The 21242-nt window shown below is 39.0% G+C and overlaps 1 protein-coding gene across 4 annotated transcripts in view; it reads right to left on the reverse strand.

The window, feature by feature from the left end:
* The window catches only part of MTA3 (metastasis associated 1 family member 3), a 224387-nt gene extending 208393 nt beyond the window's left edge, over window positions 1–15994 (reverse strand). For all 4 annotated transcript variants that reach the window (XM_077175847.1, XM_077175846.1, XM_054629255.2 and 1 more), the window contains exons 1-3: window positions 15842–15994; window positions 13652–13719; window positions 11744–11837 (exon numbers count right to left, since the gene is read on the reverse strand). In XM_077175847.1, coding sequence (XP_077031962.1) covers window positions 11744–11837; window positions 13652–13719; window positions 15842–15869 — 190 coding nt within the window. In that variant the 5' untranslated portion in view covers window positions 15870–15994. The remainder of the gene's footprint in view (window positions 1–11743; window positions 11838–13651; window positions 13720–15841) is intronic.
* Between the last annotated feature and the right edge of the window lie 5248 nt (window positions 15995–21242).

The following is a 21242-nucleotide window of genomic DNA, read 5'->3' on the forward strand; positions in this document are numbered from 1 at the left end:
CAACAGTCCTGGGTGGTGTTTCTGTGAGCAGCTCATTAGGAGCAGCAAGCAGCAGATTCAAAACTGTGCCATGGACACTGGTATTTGCAACATGATGAACATCCAATTATGGTTACATCCAGCTCATCAGCTGAATCAGAAGTCAATTAGTGGTTTTTCCAAAGTGGACATATGTTTAGAGCTGTGTGGGAAAGAAAGGAAATTTTAGTTCTACTCTCAAATCTAGGCTGGCAGACCACCATGAGCAAAAGGGTATATGGGTAATCCGACAGCACCCAAGAAACAATTTTTAAATCCATCATCCGGCTCAAGAAATACAAAGGCTACCTGCAACACTGCCATGTAACGTGCATGAATAACTACTACATCTGATTTTAATAAAAGGGAGATTTGTATATTCCATTTTCCTGAGACAGCTGCTATTAATAATTTTTCCCATCACTAAGATTTTCACCATTTTTTCTGTGAAAGTCCTGCTCATATTTTGTTTTAACAAGATTGTCTTTCCTTTAGCACAGGCAACAGGTCTGTTTGATCTAGTCGGTTAACAAGCTGCATGGTTGTCTCTCCTTTAGAAAATGCAATGTTAATATATAAAAAATAATAAATGTAGCATGAGAAGAACAAAGCACACAAAAAATGTGCTCTTATGTTTTCTGTAAGAATCCAAAGTCCATGTTTAAGATCTACACCGGCATTTTCTTGCACTGTGTGACAATAACCACAGAGTTTCAGAGATCTTAACTGCTTTTCTAACATTCAGTTCACATCCTCAAAAGCCGATAAACAACTTTTCAAAATTTGTTGGCAGAGATGAAAAGGCACAGATTGTACAAGAACTCTCCTACCCCTACTCAGAATGGCATATGATTCTGCTTATAAAACACAAATTATTTATCTTCTACAGCATCTCCTTACAGAAGGGCTGAATTTTGATGGATTTTTTGCAGGAAGGAAAGAAGTAGTAGGGGAAAATAAAAAGAAAGAAAAGGGGGGAAAAAGAGATATAAAATAAAAGGATTTTTATATCCTATTCTTGGGTAAACTCATTCAAGATATATTAAGGCTCTAGGTGTGGGATTAGGAAATGAGAAGAATATTATCCAAGAGAATGCCTGCTCCATGCCAACATGGTAAGAAAGCTTTGCTGTCTATAGACCTGACAAGACAACCAGGAAGAAGAGTTCATTCACTCTGATGGTCTGTGCAAGACTTAAAGGATGATTATTTCCCATGTTTTTTCCATCAGCTATGTTAGAGATTTACCTTCCAGGATACATTATTTCCTTAATGCCTGTACAGAGATAATGAGATCATAATTTACAGCAACTATACATATGAACTGAGAAAAGTGTAAAGAGATATGAATACATGTATTACTTTAAATAATTAAAGCATTTTAATTTATTCATTCTGAAGCCAGAAGGAAAAACAAACAAACAAAAAAAACCAGTGTAGGAATAACATCACCTTGCATTAGCTATTCAAACTTTAATACAGATGCCATTCCCAAGTAAACCAACAAAGTTTTTCTTCTACTCTCAGTACTTTGCTTTGTAGACAACATGTCCAAATACCATTTTTGTTGCAGCAAGTAAAATATCAAAAATCTTCACTTATTCATCACATATATGGTAAATCTTCAGTATTTTGACTCTGGCTTTTTTTCCTCTTATTAAAAACAAAAATTAAAAATTAAAAGAAAGAGGAGAGAATTATGAAGGCAGATGAGGCTAGCCCCCATTTGAAGGCAAACGTAAAAGCTGTCCATATATAAAACCTTTCTTCTTGTATAATACTTGGCAACTGAGCCCTTGGCCTCTTGAGGGCCTACTGAGAATAACTGCATCAGGATTTCACTCCTGACAGCAGCATCAGCCAAAGGATCTGCCTGAAAGCACTGCCACACAGCAACGGGCCACAGTACCCTGTAGGGTCTAGGTTACAGGTCACTGACTCTGCCAACACTATTTCTACTCTTCTGCTCTTTAGTTTAAGCCAAAACAAGGCTGCACTTTTAATACAGGAAACTGAAACATGACTCCCTTCATCATTGCATATCACCGTCACAATCCTACACAAAAACAAGAACAAATTAAAAATTAATTCTATCATTCAGCATATCAAAACCAGGAAGATATAGCTAATTTAGTTGTGCTGGTTTTGGATAGATGTTTAACTTGTTGTACAAGTAGAAAAGGCACATGCACTCACATAACCCCTGGATATATGCATATATAGTGCTCTATGCATAGCCCAGCAACTCCGCAACCTGCACAGAGACATGCTATGTACTGTGATAAATCTTCAAACAGGTTTTGGATTCAGGCAGTAGGTGATAGTCAAAATGAACTACCTAGCTTCCTGAAGTCTTTTAGGAATTTGATCATGTAGAACAGGCTTTTACTGAAAAAAATTGCGCTTTTTACCACTTGAACTTTTTTTGCTCATGGGAGTGAACCTTTTTTGCTCATCAGTACAAAACAATCTCTCTGCAAGGATCACAGAATCATTTGTTGTATATCAAAACCAGAGGCAAAGCAGATTCACACTGCAAATCTTCACTTGATCGGAGAGGGTTACAAACAGTAGCAGAGGTAAAAACCAAAATATTGATCAAACAGACAAACTGCACTGTGAAACAGCACAGCCACTCTGGCCACACACTCCATGTGGGCATGACAAACTCAACTCAATACTTGCTAACTGTGAGTCCTGTTACTTGTGCAGGCTACCTTTAACAGAAAGAGAGTTTACAGACAAATCACATGGCTACTTTATAGATTCATCTTATCTGCCACTTCTACCTAGTCCATAATACCTCATATCATTAAAAAAAAAAAAAATAAAATAAAATAAAAAATACATATATATATATAAATATATACACACAGAGAGGACAGCATGAATCAGCTTGGGTAGGAAGCACTACACTCATTCTCACACAGAGCCTTGCCCAAGCTGAAAAGCTCCACCTCGACCAGCACGTGTGCAGTTACAGGCATGCATGAGTATAACCAATGGCAACTATTGCACACTTCATTGAACTGCAGAATACAGACATTCAAGAATTACTGCTAGTAAGCCTTTAAATCATCAGACCTGATTCCCACATCACACATTTAATTGCCACTGCATGATGGGAAAGTCTTTCTATATTAATAGTGAGTTTACATCATTCAAATTTATAAATTATATAAACTGCTCATTCAATTAGACTATCAGAGAACTCTTTGAAGATGTGAAATGCATCTCTTATTGGAGCTTTACAGATAGAGATAACCTAGCAATATTTTTGTACTCTAAAATTTATGCCTCAGGTGCTTTGGTACAGTGTGCACTGGGTGCACTGGGAAGAAAGTGGAAAAAGTCACTTAAAATTAGGAGCCAAGGGAAAACAAAAAGAAGTACAACCATTTGAGATTATGGAAAGCTACTTATCTTCTTGAGACAACAAGTTATGATAAATAATATCCATTTAAATACTACAAGTATTTTAAGGGTACCAAGAAAACAGTGTAGGATCACATGCATGCACTATTAAGAAACATGAAAGAGGCAGGAAAGCAGCTGAGAGAAAACAGTTACATATTTTCCACAAATCAAAAGAAACCCTGAACAAGTACAGTAACAACAGCATGTGTATTTCAACTTGACCATGAGGAAATAAATCCTAAGGAACACAGGGAAATATGGATATAGGACACAGAAAATGCTTTGGCAATTTTTTGTGAATACTCTCTCCTTCTAAAGACTCAAATGTGAAGAATTTATTTTGGGAGTAGAGCTCAAAAAAGTGACACCTTTTGCACCCTACTGAGTTCTTTACCAAGGAAACTTACTAAATAAATACTTCTGGTATTTAAGTAATAAAAATAAAAACTGAGCTTCATATATCTTATAAACAGTTTTAAGCATAAACATGAACTGATATTTTACAGCTTTCCACTCTTCACAGCAAATTCACAGAATTAATCCAGATTTTAGGTTTAGTTTGTTTTTACATTCAGAGAAATTGGCAGCAATGTATTCAAGCCTCTTAAATTTTGTGCTCCAAAAAGAAGATTGTTGAATTTGAAAGAAAATTAACCTACACAAGCTTCCCCAAAGTTGTCAGTTTATACTTTGGAGGTTTAAAGATGAAGCTACCAGTTACTAGCTATCAAAAATTCAGTCCATGCAAAAATTCAGATGTAGTTATACAAATTGTACAGAGCAGACAATTTTTTATATGCGGAGAAGCCACGCATGATCCAAAGGCAGATCACACATACACAGGTGAAAAAAAAATGTGTTTATGCAAGTTTTCCATAAGAGCTAGGAACTCCTGAAATTATGAACTTAGTTGTAAATCCATTCATCCATTAGGAGATCATTAACATTCACAATCTAACAAGCCATTCTGCGCCAAAGGAGGAGCCTGACCAGACACTGAAGTTAATAACTCTACAAGATACTTGGGGCTGACAGTAAACTTGTTAATGAGACAATATAACTACTAATTCTAAATGTCAGTCACAAAAAGAACACTCAGATATTGTCAGAAGCAAAACACTCCTAATTACTGCTTCTTTATTGCTTTCCCTGTTGAGGAGAACATTCACAAGTTCTTGAACAAAAATCAAATGAAGAAAACACATAATTTATGACACTACCCAAAGCACCCTTGAAAAGAATAATTGGGAGTCTTGAGACAAGTTTTTCCTTGATGACAAGGAAGTATTCAACAGGGTTTGCTGTATTTCAGCAAGTTCTTAATTTTCTCCCCCCTTTTCAAATAAATTACAACTGATGGCATTCTCTTGGGTAAATGAAGGGAAACTTGATGTTCCCTTGTCTCAGGAGATCAAAGAGATCATGTCTTCCTCACAAAAAACCCCAAGCTCATTTTCAGTGAAAATGATAGTTAGACTAATATAAGTGCCTTAGCATAAAAGATTAAAGAATTTCTTATCTGTATCATCCTTAAATGGTCCTCCTAGGGTGTGTCTCTCCCACATCACAGACTTCAAGATTTCCAGAAGCAACACAACAAAACTGAATTTGCTACTGCTTCGTTTACATGTCTCTATCAGATGACTGTAAATAATATTAACATGTAAAATTCCAACAAAGGCAACATTGGAACCTATAAACCCAAACTTCCTGGCTTACTATATTTGGTTTTGTCTAAGTTCACCAACCCAAGAGCCTTCTGATGAGCTGCTCACAGACAGGGACTTCTGAAAAACGTGTCTCGTTCTCAAAGAGAAGAGGGCAACTATGTGAGATCAAAACTAATTTTCTCCGAATTTTTGGGGTGGGTGGGTGTGTGTGTGGACAGAGATGACAGCGCCAGGGACACTGAGCTGCAAACAAACACTAGTTTATATTTACAGAAGCCTTGAGATTAACCAGGCAGTATCTCACTGAACCAGTTACACAAGTCTGCTCACCCACTCCTCAGGCATATCTAGCAGCCAAGCCTTCCTCCTTATATACAATTCAAGAGACTCTCCTACCTTTCATTCCCAGCTCTGCCTTTCCAGGTCTTGGCTCCTTTTTCTCCTATCCAACTGGAAAAATAGTATCTTTCATCACAGGGTGATATCAACAGATCTCTTTTCTTAACAGCAAGCAAGAGAGGTCTTCTCACCAAGTGCAATTGAAAAAATCAACTGTAACCTAACAGAAAACTCTCCAAAAGCCACAAAATTCCATAGAAGTGTTACTTACACTATTGTAAGAGACATATCAATTGAGCTCTTAAGCTCTAAAGACTTATTTTGTTTTGGTTTTCTTCCCCCAACACAACCATAAGCAAGACCAAAAAAGTATTCACCATGGAGTGGATTTTGTTGTTTGGAACTTTCTTTTTTAGAGAAACTATGAATTATTTCAACATTTAAAATTATCAAGACAGAGAAAACTGATTGTATGCAGTAGAAAAATTATTATTTGTCTCTTGGGTTCATTTCACCAAGGATGCTTCTAACTGAACATGGGCTGCAAAGACAACAGGTATCAAGGGAAGTAGTGAACAAAAAAAAAAGACGATTTATATTTCAAATAAAATCTCCAGTCAAAACATACTTTTTATGTGAAGACATTATGTGACTTGAATTAGGTAACAGGAAAAGTCATCTTAAAGTAATTTTTCAGAAAAGGGATTGTATCCTTTATTGTATCCATAAAGAAACGCTGTATCCTTTATGAGAACTTGTTTAGTTTGATGTACAAGAACTACTACAATGAAAAAGAACCAGAACCAAGGAAAAAAAATCCACCAAGTTTCTGGTTGTGTTACAGTCTGATTGGACAAAAATAGTCCAGCTATTGTATTTTATAAAAGTTTTGAATTCTACTGAGTCAAATATGTGACTGAGATAACAGAAAACTGAAGAACACAAGGTGTTTTAGACATTTTACTCTGGAGCTCTTTCCTCAACCCCAAGGGTCTCCACACCCATAACTTTTTTCATACAACTTTCTAAATTGCTTTTTTTTATTGTTGTAGAGGACAGGAAAAATTCTTGTGTTTTTCCTGGAGTTGAGTATTAAAAATATTGCTATGCAACAGCAACCATATGTTGAAAAACCTGATGACACACGAAAAGGAATTCACATTTCAGTTTGGTGTATCTTTGGGTACATCAGTGAGTAATCTGCTAAACACTACTGCTCAAGTTAAGCTCATTTTCTTAACATCTTCAATGATACCTGCTAGCCTGCAGCTCTACTGAAATAAAATCAGATGGAATGTTAACAGCTTCATTCTCTCGGATGCATCTGGAATGCTGGCAGTTAACATAGACAATATGCAAAATATTCCTCCCCTCAAATATAAATCACCTTTAAGTGAAGGTAAGAAGGCTCAGCAGCAGCTAAACTGCTCTGCAAGATCAAGCCATTTCCAGGAATGCTGGAACATTCTTGATATTATATAAAAAATAAACTATGAGTATTTGTAAGGCACTTTGAGATCTTTTAACGGCAACTATAAAAACATATTGGCATATTAAATATTTTTCACCAACTTTTATAAGAACTTCTAATAGGAGCATTGCTTTACAGGCAAAAAAAACTGAAGTACAGAGAGAACACTGGATTTGTTTCTGATTGCAACACATCAAAGTCATACAAAGGCAAGAACTGAGTACAGGCTCCAACATCTGATGATAAAGTTCAGTGGGCATGGCAGTGTTCAGTCAAACACTGGATCTTGGAGGTGTTTTCCAACCCTAATAATTGTCTAACCAGGAGTCCCAAGCAGGACTCTTCTCCTCCTAGATATCTATCATATACAAAAATTCTGTACCAGAAACACCATTTTACAAAGCAATGTGACATGAAACATGACTGATCAAGAGCAAAAGAATAAAAGTTTTTAAAATGTGCAACAAGTAATGCCAGTAAGTGATCTCTAAAAAGAACAGCTGAGATTGAACATGATTTTTTGTCAGCTTCCATAATCTAGAAAAATTTCATTTTACTTTTCATTTCAGTCAACATCATATGAAACAAATATCTCTGAGTAGTTTTTTTTAATTGAGTACTGTTTCATTCACAAAGAATATGAATTCTGTTAATGAGAAAAAATACATTCTGCATGGGCTTTATCACAGGCCCAGAAATATTCTTGGCATTTAGTCAGCATCTCAGCACACCTAAATGAAACAAACCCTCTTTAATAAATCAGAAGACGAAGGACTCCAACAACAGTAATTTTTTTTATATCCTCACCAGATGGTTGACTTGGCAAAAGCTGGCTGAGGAGTTGCAACAAGAGAATGACTTCAGACACAGTATTACATGATAACACATGATCAGATAAAGAATTTAAAGTGCAAAGATCTGCAAAAAATGCCATCATGCACTCAGGTCACCCTACTCAGCTTCAAGAAAGTAGTAGTGAATAAACCTCAAAAATGGTATGGTTCGTGGAATGGTCCCTGTGCAGGGCCAGGAGCTGGACCCAATTATCTTCATGTGTCCCTTGTGATACAGGATATGCTATGATTCTTTGCAATCTATTGCAAAAGAAGGAAATAAGAACTGTAACCCAAACCCAGTGCTGGTACAAAGCTGACACAGACTCCTCTCCACAGCTATTAAAATCTTGACCGAAAATACTTACATTAATTCTACTGAAGATAAAGAATCATCTACATTTTATAGATTCAGCTACAGCTGGCCATTTCTCAATCACACCATGAGTTAGGAAACATCTCTATGTCACCCCTTTATGTTTGCTTCACCCATTTTAATGAGCTGAGTGTTCCAGTCCCACCTCTCCAAGCTCACTCGCTTACGCACTCGGGTGTCTGTTGCAATATCTGTCTCTTGTCCTGCCTGCCATCCTCTCCTCATCTCTCTGCCTTCTTTTCCCTCAACAGTAAGCCTTACTCTGCTGCTGGGCAATTCTTTCATGCCAAGAAAGGAACAGCCCCCTCACAGGGACCCTGTGCTGATGACTACAACCTAAGAGAGTTAACACCACCAACAACAACAACCTGGAGAGTGTTAACGCCCCAAAAGAACTCCCTTACTATGCTCAGGAGGCTGCACAGGACCAAGCAGATGATCCTGGACAGTATTTTGGTTTGTATTTCCAGCTGACCTTACCACAAACTCTATTTTATAGTAACATAAATCAACAGTGAAAAAATACAAAGTCCTCAAGTGCCCATAAAACATTCCAAATCCCTGGATTTAAGGGGCTGCTTTATTTGTCTACCAGCATCATGTATGGCATCAGCTTCTAGAACTATTCCCAGATCGAAGCTGATGCCATACATGATGCTGGTAGACAAATAAAAATTTCCTTAATTAAATTCCACCTGAAACACCAGGGAAAGAAAGAAGGCAATACAATTTCCTCACAGATTAGTGACATTCTTTGAAAACAAGAGAACTAATCCGTACCTGAGTATTTTAGAATGGCCTAATGAAAATTTGATTTCCCCTCCCTCAGTTTGTTTCAATATCTTGAAACATTTTGGAAGACAACTTAAAACAAAAGGAAACAAACAAAAAAATCCCAACCAAATTTAAAAACCCAAACAAACAACCAACAACAAACAAAAAACAAACCCAACAGCAACAACAAAAAACACCCTAGGAAAACAATATACCAACTCCTTACCAGTGATAAAGGCACAGGTCAACTTTATTTCATGTTTCCCAAACATTCTTTAGAATAATTCTGAAACTTTTTCAAGTTGCTGAAATTTTCTTTTTAAAGTTCCAAAATATTTCTTACAGAGCTCTTTTCTTCTTTTAGTAAATGGGACCATATCTACATCTCAAAATGTAACCTTCAGAAATTGACATCTCAAAAAACCCCCAACCAACTGCCAAAATCTTGAGAAATTAATAACTCAGACCAGTTTTCTCAATCGTAAAGAAAAAAAAATGCTAGCAATACAAAATATCATTGGAAGAGACCAAGCAGATCTTATACTTAAAAGAGTTCTCCAAACAGGCACAGAGGAGAAATCAGTGGCTGAACTGGAGTTTCTCTTCCTTAAGAAACTTGTATCTTTTAACATTTATTTTATACCAAACCAGGTAGAAGTGTTGATATGTCAACATGTTTAGCTACATAAAACATTTCCAAAACATACAATTCATAAATATACAAATATTTTGTTTACACATACCATATTTTTCAACAGAACATTGTGTTATCCCAGAATGAAAGCCTTTAAATTGAATTGACATTTAACTACATCTGCTCTATAGGAGCATCTGAGCTATAGGAAGCTCTAGGTGAGCAATCCTTCGCTATGTGCTGTCCCCTGTGACTGTAACAAACATCTCCTAAGAGAACTTGGCACTACAGATTCCACAGATTGGTCAGAACAAACAGAGACATTGTGTCCAGAGAAAATGTTCATAGAGAAACATAATTCCTGAGAGCACTGGGTTAGAAGGCTCATAACCTGGTGGACACAGGCATTGTAAGGATGTTTGTTGAACCAGCTGGAAATCACATTTCTGTTTCCTCACTACAGAACCACAAGAGAATCCCAATAGAGAAAAAAAGATGGAAGACTCCATGGCACTCCTAGTGACACCAACAAACCCTTAGTATGCTATAGGAGAACAGCAACAGACCATCAACAAATCCTTTCTATCGAAGTGCTGACAAAATGGCAATCTAAAACTCAAAAAGGAAATAGAAAAATTTTACTCACTTTTGCAGATTGAATGATACCCACAGGACTAACATGCCCTTTTCTAAAAGATAAGCCAACTAAAAAAAAAATTACAAGCTTCCTGTTTTAAAAATCAAATTTTAGAAAAAAAAGTATTTCCAGTAAAGTTGTTATCATTTTCTTACTTTCTTGTGCCCTCCACTAGAAAAGAAAAACAAAAAAAAGTGCTACAAAGTTTAGTGAAGCTCACCTAAAGTTCTGTGTTTCAACACATTTTATCTGGAAGAACTAAAAAGACTAATGATTGTGGGGGCTGGTGATCATGATCATAAATAGGTCACAAATAACTATAGAGTGTACCCAACCATGTAACAAAACATTAAATCATTTTCTTAGTACATAAGCAAGATGGATTGTCTTCCTATAAAAATCAAGCTAGTACTTCATACTATGTACTCAAATCACCCCCACTTCTCTAAGATCAATAAAAGAATAAAACAAAATCCAAAGGTTTGCTGTTTCTCTTTACTCACCATACCTGGATGAGCAAAATTACCAGAGCTGGACATTAAACAAATTGCAGGGTATTTTTAAAACACCTAATTACACCAAGATATATCTGCAAAAAAAAGTTGGCATTATCTAACGCCTTTCAAGAGAATCTCTTGAAAGACATTAGATAATCTCTACTTTATTTTATAAAAAAGTTGGTATTTATAACCCCTACGTAACTTATTCACAGATCATTTTGAAAACTCAAGCATCATATACAATCAAAATGGTATTTAATAGCATATGGCAAGAAATTTAAGGGATGTTGACACACTTCACATTTCAGTTATTTACAAATATGACTGGAGTATTTTGCAAATTACTGTCTTCATCTCAGATTTTTAGGTTCTGAATTATATTTTCAGAATTGCATTTTTTCTCTTCAGAATTATATTTCTCATCAAAAAATTATGGAACATTATGATATTTCACTTGTATACCAAATGGCAGATACCAAGAAAAGTTTAGGTTCATGTTGAAAAATGCAGCTTTTTTCACCTATTACCACTTGTTGTTTTTCTGAGAAAAAAAAAAAAAAAGGAAACAAAATAGAAAAAAAACACAACTCCCACTATTTTTGACTAATATTTACATTTAGCATAAATGCACATAACAGCTCTTTTACAATCTCCAGTGATTTTCATTCCCCAGTGATAAATTTCATTCTTTACATTAAGCAATACATGTTTATGTCTAAGTCAAAAAAGTCACATCAAATAATCACAAGTACTCTTAAGCTTAAATTAACTTACAACTAAGAATTACTTTTGACATAAAAAAAGAAATGCAGCTGTATTTTCCAGATGAAATGATACATACTTTTTTTCTTTTCCAGATGCACAGTCTCAATCACATGGATACAGCTTAACTTAATTCCCAGAAGCAACTAATAGGAGCAGGAGATTATCAGACAATACTAAGCAACTAACTGGATATTAATAAATGCTTAATAAATATATATTTCACATGCCAAAAAACCTGCAATTTTAAGCAGCTGCAGAAATTGAGCAGGCTGTGTTAATAAGGAAAAATGCCCTATCCCATCTACTTACTAGCATGCTTATCTGCAAGCATTATAAGGCTGTTAGAAATATCTCTTCGCCTGTAAAAACACACCACTTTGGCTTCCACGTTCCCATTGGCAGTCTACAAAAGAAAGAGAAAATCAAGTCAGGATGCATCCCTCTTCAGCTGAGTAAAACAAATTAAATGCTCTCTGCTCAGAGTGCTCCCTCATGTCAGTAGTTCTCACATGATCAGTCAAGCTGAAATCAACAGAATTACCCCAATAAATAAAATCTTCTGGAGAGAGGCCAGTACCAATTTCAGACCAGACACGAGGATTAACTACAATTATTGAGTCCTCAGAATTTCTATTTTGTTCAGGTGTTCAGAGGTACAATGACAGTATCATGTTAACATAAGAATACTTCAGAAATGTCAGAATCTTGTGAACATTTCTTTATAATCCAGCTTTAGACAGAAATGTATATTTCAAAGTACTCTAGCATTTTTTCAGAATCTCATTTAATATAGCATTTATTGAAAAAATCTTTTTGAAAGACTTTTGAAAAGTTTATTTGAAAAAGTCACAACAGATCCTAAAATAAAAGATTTATTTAGTTCAGTGTTGTTTTCATGACTCATTATAGGGACCATGATCTTCTATAAAGAATTTACTAATATTTGAAGAACTGCATACTCCTCCTTTTTTTTACCTTGAGTTACTTATTTAATACGGAAAAGTATAACGTTTTGATAAAGTTTCTTACAAAAAAAATATTGTCCCTGGTAGAACAACAGTCAAAGCATTTCATTACATATTTACATAACATCTCCACATTTGCTTGATATCTTTAACACACAAAAGCAAACCATTCACATTCAAGATGTCTGGACTACAACCTCCAACCTCTCTTTTAAGAAAAAAAAAATCAATACATGACTCTGTTTTACCCTGCATGAGCAAGATTAAATTATAGCAGTGCAGTTTAAAGATAATAAACATTACATTCAATACATGATTGGAATCATGTCAATTACCATGAATAAAAAATTTTCTTCTCCAATAAAAGTCAAAAATTATTTGCCATGCACAAGTTCAGTGGATGTTGTGTTGGACAGCACTAACATTTAATGTGGTTGATGTCTGCTATGGCATAGTGCTGTGTTTCATTAATAAGAAGAAAACCACTTGCAGGTCACCAATTTTTTCATTTACTTTCTAACCACTGGGGAAAAAATATCTTAATCATTACTTACATCATGATGGGAATTTTAACAATTAACTTTTGATGTAACACATCAGTAAGCTTTAATACTGCTTGAGGGAAAAGTAAAAAAAAAAAAAAAACCACAAAAATATTAAAAATAATAAAAAAATCCCATAGAAATGCAACATTATTCTTAGTAGTGTCAGAATGAAGAAAAATAATCATGACTTCCCCAAAAATGACAGTCAATAGAGCCTCCATTTTTTAGAAAAATACACACAGGATAGAGACAGAGAACAGAGTCTGCACTTTGTTCAAAAGCCCATTCTTCATTCACAGCTGCCAATAGGCAGAGCAATAGACAGCCACAGAAGTCACATATTCTGTCATTTGATCACTGCAAAGTCTCCCTGGCACCTTCCAACTCTTCAGATGTCTATCTAAAAGCAGACACATTACATGATGGCTGTCATTCCAGATGGATTCACAGTGTCACTGTCAGCCAAAGAATTAAATTCATTCATTTCTCCAAGAATTCTATGAAATTTGTTAGAAAATTTTTGCAGCAGAGTAATCCTGTTCACCAGGAATTGGTTGTTTCCTTAGGTAACAGGGCAGAATTAGAGGACATCACATAGCAAGTTTTCAGTAACCACCAGAAACCCCTACTACAGTAAAAATCTCAGGTTTTAACAAGCACACTTTGACTGTTGCCAAAGGTTAAGAAAGAATCTTAGATATTTGTACCTTGTTAAGTTCTTCAATTCTCCTAATGAGATATGGATTGCTGGAAGAATTTTCAAAATAAACATAATCTGCAAGGAAAAAAAAGAAAAGTCACTGAAATACCAAAAGTTATGTAAAGACCTATCATTATTAGTGCAAAACTTTTCTTCTAAACCTAGAAGTTTTCAAAGGGCTGAGATTTCTTCATAAACGTTGGGACCATGATGTACTTCTACGCTGAGATTTAATATAATTTGTTCCTAAATTCTAGTTTTAACTGCACTACACCTGCTTTAACAACCATGCTGGAAAAAAGTTAAATGGTTTGTGTTGAAGCTCACACTGTAATCCAGTAATCCACACACTTCATAAATCTTGATAGGGAAGGAGCAACTTCTCACAATAAATGAGGAAGATTTAAGACCTGAGCACTTTAGTGAGTTTCTATATTATGGAGATTAACATTTCTATAAGAGATGACACATCATATTTATTATCAGGTGCTGTGGCAGCACAGTTGTTCCAATGAGTAATCTATGTTTTATGATACTTGCTCTTGTTATCTCTATCCAGTAAAATGCAAACTATATTAAGCAGAAATTGCCATGAAATTAGCAAGGATCTTGCAGGACAATGTCTCTTTCAGCATGATTAATATAAAAATATTTTCACAGATTGAATGAAAATTTACTCATGTCCTGAAAGCTACTCCCATGCAACATACAAAGAATTGACAAGCAGCACATTTCCTTCAATAGTTTTTTGAAAACTTGTTTTTGTCCAATGAAAAAGTACCCATCAACTGTCAACCACACTTTAAATTTGATGTTGGACTTCTTCACCGTGCACCTTGCAAACTTTATTTTTAAAAATTGGACGAGAAACTATAATAACATATGAAAGTCTTCTGCAACACTTTGACACTACAATACAATGAAAAAGAATTTCAGGAAGTTCTAATGAAAGAATATGATCTCTGGGTAGTGTTCACAATTGCTCATTAAGATTACAACGAAAAAAAAGAGAATTGGTGACCTAAGAGGTAAACCCTACCCGCTACCTGCTCAGAGAAGGATTACTTTCATGAGTAAAGGCTGATGGGACTACAATCTAAGTGTCCTAATGAAGGAGCATCCAGATGGAAGATTTGTGGCTCTATCAGCACATCTCAAAACATTACCAGAAAGAGATGCATGGAAATGAGGGGTGACATTATCACCCCTCATTTCCAGGCATCCTTCCTCTCAGCTCAGGCTGTTAAGAGAGCAGGAGGATGCAGCGATTTTTGAGTACCCAGTACTGCACACCTAACTTGAGCGGTGCACCTGAGCCACAGCACTGGGCACACTGCCACGTTCGTTCCCTCCGAGAGCGAGCCAAAGTTATCCGTGTCATTTTCCCCAGGCTCAGGCTGGGAAGACAAACGTTTGCCGTGTTTTTCACAGCCTAAACGCCCTCTCCCCCCCGCCCTTCGGCAAGCAGTCACGTATCAGGGCGCTCCTCAGGGGTCACGGCGGCAAGCGAGGGAAGCTGACAGAAATCCCCCGGTTACACAGCCGGATTAATTATTTATCCCCGGCAGACCAAGGAAGGCGCGGAGAAACTCCGCCGTGAGCGGGAGGGCGGGCGCGGGGGCAGGGGAGCGGCGCGGAGGGGAGCGCTCCCCGGGCTGGGCTCGGGCTGCCCTCACGGCCCCGCACCGCACCGCGCCGGCAGGGCCCGCCAGGCCGCGGCGGGGCCGGCCCGGCCCGGGGGCGCAGGGCCGAGCAGCCGGCCCCTGGCTCGCCCCGCGGGGCCCCTCCGCCGCTCTCCGGGGAAGGAGGCGAGGCGCAGGGGCGGCCGTGCCCGGCCCGCGCCGCGGAGCGGGGGCTGGGAGCCGGCGGCGCCGCTCCCCCCTTCCCTTCACCGCGGAGGGCGGCGCTGCCCTTCTCCTCCTCGGCGGCGGGGGCCGGGCTCCCACCCGGCGCACGGGGCTGGCGGGGGAGGAACCTCCGTCCTCCGCCCCGCCGAGGGCCCGGCGCCCCTTCGCCGGACCGGCTGCCTCCTTTCGCCGCCCGCCCGGGCCCGGCCGCCCCGCTCGGGGCCGCGCCAGCCCGAGGGGCCGGGGCGCCGCTCTTGGCCCCGGCGCGGCACGCACGGCCCGCGGCCCGGCGGGACCCTCGGCCCTGCCCGCGGGGGGCTCCGAGCGGGCGCCACCGCGTCCCCACATACCTCCCACTCGGTACATGTTGGCCGCCATGTCTGCGCTCTGCGCCGCCCTCCTCCTCCTCCTCCTGCCGCCTCTGCCGGGCCGGGCTGGGCAAGGAGGGAGCGGCTCCCGCCGCCGCCCCCCCGCGCCGCGCTCGCCCCCACCCCGCGCCGCCACCCCTCCCCGCCCGGGCGCAGGACACAGCGCCCCACGGGGCCGCCGCCGCCGCTTCCGGAGCCGCCAGCGGCGAAGGGGTTAAACGGGCGCCCCCGGGCTCCCCCCCCGCGCACCGGGCCCGGGGCGGGTCGCGGGCAGGGCCGGCCGCAGGTGGGGGAGTGCCCGGCCCGGCCGGGCGGCGCCGCGGGAGCTGCGGGTGCGCGGCCGCGCTCCCCGCAGTGCCCGGAGCACGCCACGTTCTGCCGGCTCCCGCCGCTTTGTCCCGCTCTTCTCCGACCCTCTGCGGACCTGGGGATTTTTTGGTGTTTGCCTCTTCCCCGGAGCGGCCGAGGGATCGCTTCCCTTTGGTAACTCTGAGTAGTATCCCAGAAAAAGTTTGTTTCTTGTGCAGCACCTGTTGGTGATGGGTTTGGCGGCCCCTTTGTTCGCCTCCGGAGCGCGGTCCCACGAGAGGCTCCGGCGCCCCCAGCCCGCCCTGGGCACGGTGCCGCTCCGAGCTCTCCGCCGTCCGCAGGACTCAGCTTGCTCGCAACAGGTAGCACAAAACATCTATGACAGAATAAAGATTAATCTAGCTGCTCGTCTCGGAGGCAGGAAGCGTTGAAAGAGATGCTTTCAAATCATCCGATGAGAGAGATGCTTCAAAAACATCAATATGATGTAACATGAAGCCATTTCCCCCGTTTATACAAAGTTCACACCATAAGAATCTATCCATACACTTCACAAACAAATTGATCCTGCTGTGGCATGCTTCTTTGGAAAAGAAATGCTTGTTATCATCTTCCTGCAACGAAGGGGATGATTTATTATTTGTTTTATGTCCTGGATATTTATGCGTGCGTTCCCCAAGTTAAAATTTCATCCTCAGCTGCAGGAATATGTGTCGGTTAGAAGGAGGACGATCTTCCCTGGTATTTCAAACGATTATATCCTGTCTTTCCTCTCTCCTCTAAGCAAATCTGGGACTATCAAGTTAAGTTTTTGTCTACTTCTAGGACACTTAATTTCTCCAGTGACTACAACTTTGCGTCAAAACGGCAACTGAGAAGCCAATTTCTGAAACACATATAACAGGCATACATTACATGTGTTAACAGTAATTTATTTTTCTTTTTAACACAGCGGCACATTCAAGCATTGAAAGGAAAATGGGGAAATTTCCTCTGTTGAACATCTGTGGGAGCTGAAAACAAGTCAGCAGAAGCTCCTTGGGAAATACCAACTCTGTCCAGCTGGGTATTTCCAGAGGCACAATAACATGACCTTAGCAGAGACCTGAGGTGTTACTTTTTCTCTCCTGTTTCACTGCTTGGGTAAATTAAACAGGTTAAATTTTCGAGGCAAGAGAACAGTTAATTCAAGCAGTTGGTTTGTCACAGCCATTACAAATTAAATAAAATAAAGAGCTTCCAAGCTCTTTTCCTCATTTTAAGTCTGCACTTGGACATTAGGGGGATTCCTCTCACTAGGAAGTTTACAATGTCCCCTCATCGCACAAGGAGTGGATTTGGACAGAAACAGACCGTAGCTTCCATCAGCTGAAGGCATGGCCTGTGGAAGAGGAGGCAGCTCCTGAAGGTGCAGAAGGTGAGAGAGCAGCCCAGGGAAGCCCATGGTCCCAGCCTGTCCTTTCAGTGGACAGCCTGAAAATAGTTAGGAAACCACCCTTACTTCCAGCTGCCAGACTGAGGCTGCATCACAGAGCAGACAAACAGAGGAATAATGGTGTTTCCATACCTCAGTACCGAATCACTGGGCCCTCCTGTTCACAGTGACACAGCTCACACAGTCAGCACCAGCCCAGCCCGAGGTGTTCAGTGCATCCTCAGCTCAAGGTCACTGCCTTGGGAGTGGGCACAGCCAGCTGGTGGATACAGAGTTGCAGCACTGGCTGTTCATTTTACTTTGGTGTATCATGTACAAAAGCCTGGATACAGTTTATTTTCAGTGCTCTCTCAGTGTACAGAATGGGAAAAATTAAAGTTATGTAAACACCTTCATTTTTCTAGATTAAATAGAATGGAAAACTCTCGTTTCAGCTATAAGACTGTTAAGAAAAAACCCCAAAAACAGATAAGAGCCTTGTCTTAACCTGATATATGAACTGTGTTTAGCTATAGACTGAGATAACTTGTGCTGTTCGAAAGACCCCACATTTCTGTAGCAACTTAAATTAAGATAAATTAAAATAATCTGCAAAACAGATTATTCCTGTTAGAGACACAGGTTACCTGAAAGCTTCATTTTACAATTTTCTTTGCTGTGCCACCCTGAGCAGTCCATCATTCCCCCTCATGGTCCTCAAAAGAAAAGCCAAAGAAAGAATGGAGTGTTAAAAGGATCATTTTAGACTAGTTCCATGGTCCAGGCTGGTCAGCTGCCCCCATGGTGAGCTAGATCAGCAGTCCTGAAAGAGATGGACATCAGGCACTGAGAGAAGAGATGGTCGAGGACCTTTCACGGTATTCCCAACAACACAGTGCCTATTGACTTATCCAGGCTGCACCCTCTTTTTTGGCTTTTTCTCTTTAGTCTCATCAGATGCACCTAAATCATGTCTATTACATATCTATAAGGTTAACTGGAGCTATACAATTTTCTTAATGCATTTAAAAGAATGCTATTATGATTTTTTTTTTCCATTAGAGATAGTACAAAAAGTTTCACCTTTTCTTCATAAGCAATTTAAGGTTTCTTTATTACATGTGGAATTACTTGGACAAAGATAATAGGAATCTGCTATCAGAGACTTTTATTCCTGCATTTTCATTTTTCAAATTGAATTTTCTCATTTTCCACTATTGCAGAGCCAAGATGAAAGTTTTAAAAAGTTCTGACAATTTCATCATTTCATGAAGTCATGGAATAAGAGAACTTCCATTGCAGCTGTCATATGGCATCCTATTATGTGTCCATAGAATTCAATTTCAAGGTTTCCCAATTTCAGAAGCTCCTTAATTACAAAAAGCCTGAATATAAACAACACCAACCTCACCATCAAAACATGTCCAACCTATAAGCTTCTTCACAAAAGATACCAGAACTAAATACAAATCTTCATAAATTATTTGATTGTTAATGATTATAGTGACAGTCAAGAGGACTAAAGTAAGATATATTGATAGAGGGGTGTACTTCAGATTGAAACACTTCAGAGTCTTACAGGTAGGAACATCTCAGTGAAATTGACAAAAACATTGAAAAAGGCATTTCTTGAACCTTCATATAAAATGCTCATCTTCCTGTAGAGCTTTCGCAGAGACTCACCCTGGTGCTAATGCAATGGAAAGGAAAAGACCTTTCCCATCCTTGGCCCTTACCCATGGGACCCTAGAGGGTTTGTTAGTTTGTTTTATTTGCACAAGTAATTTTGAAGCACAGGAAACATTCAGCTGTTCAAGTATATGAGTTTACACCAAGGAAATCCAGCTCCCTTGCTAGTAAAACTTTCCTACTACTATTTGACACAACAAATAAACTGGCTGCATGCACATAATGCATGCAAAGAGTTAAACAAATTACAAAGGACTTCACAAATTATCATTTCTTATCAGCTTAAACTGCTACATTGAGAGTACATCACCACCACAGAGGACTTGGGTACTTTATGGACTTGTCCTGTAGCTCAAAAATAAAATATAGACTGTACAAAGTCACTTTGCTCTCGTGTGAACAAACATGCCAGCTAACACAGTCACACATTGATCAGACTGACTTACAGGCAACTAACAATACAGGCACTTTTGTTTTTTTTAACAACACCAATATGCACCATAGCTTGCAAAACCTCATTAATGAATTTGTAGCAGAGACAGACAGACAGCTTGGTGCCACTTAATTAGTCACAAAACAAAAATATTTTTCCACACCAATATTCATGATTATATTTATAAAAAAAACTTATATAACTGCCATTTTGCAACAAACATTATATAAGGTTGTGTTGTGGTTTTTTTTTTGTTTACAGAAATACAAAATTCAGTGTTTGTTATCACAAGCAATAGAAACTTTTAGCTGCCTTTACAAAACAGCAACTAGGTGCAATCTGTAAGAGATGCTTTCACACCAACTTCTATAAATCAGAAAAAAACCCCCCAGATCTCTCACAAGAGAAAATCATCTGCTCTTGGCATCAGAAATAACGTTGGCTTTTTTATTGACTGAGTCAGATCTCTCAAGAGACTCCTAGTTAAATTTGTCACTATTTTCATTAAATATGATTTAAACAATAGCTCAAAGCTAATTGCTGAATTACTAGTAGTCTGCAGATTTAGATGTTGAATCCAAATCTTAAAGTCATAAGAATTCTGCTAAGTCAGTGTGCAGATAAAAATGGTTCTTATGGTTGGCAACAAGTTATTAATTGAGAGGGTAGTAAAAACACATCTCAGGTAATGGCTTTTCAATAAGTATCATAGTGTTATATAGATTGGTGTTATAGGCTACCAAATGGCACTTCTTTGACAACACACATAATTTCATTTCCTATAAATCATACAACTGAATCAAAGTTTTCTCTCTTTTTTTCTGCTTTAGGGGGGGACAGGCTTGGTTGGGGTTTTTTTGTGCAAAATGAGTCAGATCCGCACTTATATGTACCTGTTTTCTTATTATGACTGAATTTCTGAATTTGCTTTAATGAAAACCAGTCCATTGCAATGGAAAAATTGCTTTAGGTTTGAGGGAGGAATGGTAAATTGGAGTTTATTATTAATCTTCTACTAGAGGCTAGATGTATTTCTTCTCTAGAGGCATTCCTCTCAGTTTTTTTGATAATAATCTCAATAACAAAGTAAATATCTTATGTTTCTAATCAGATTAAAAAAGAAAAAATAAGGTTTACCAATCTAGAGCTTTTGTTAGAGCTACCAATGTACTTCCCAGTCCCCATCTTAATGGAGAAAAAGCCTGCAGCTCTAGAATTCAGTTTAGTACCCCATTCTGTTTGCCAGTTTTAGATGACCCTTAGGTTTATGTCTAGTTTCTGTTGAAGTCCATGCAAATTTTGTGGTTGACTCCAGTGGAGCTAAAGCAATACCATTATATAGCTTTTTATCTTTGACACAAGCAAGGTTGCAAATGAGAGCAGTTGGAAGAAGCACACTGGAGCATTGCAGACATCTGCAGCACTCTGAAGTGAAGCCATTTTGGGCTTCAGCACAACACTGGATAGACATTAAACACTCCACAGCAAATTTACTCTTTATCTCTCCCTTTCTTTCAACTGATCTATTTTTTGTGCTT

This window comes from Agelaius phoeniceus, chromosome 3 (genome assembly GCF_051311805.1).
Source record: "Agelaius phoeniceus isolate bAgePho1 chromosome 3, bAgePho1.hap1, whole genome shotgun sequence".
In the NCBI taxonomy this organism is placed as follows: Eukaryota; Metazoa; Chordata; class Aves; order Passeriformes; family Icteridae; genus Agelaius; species Agelaius phoeniceus.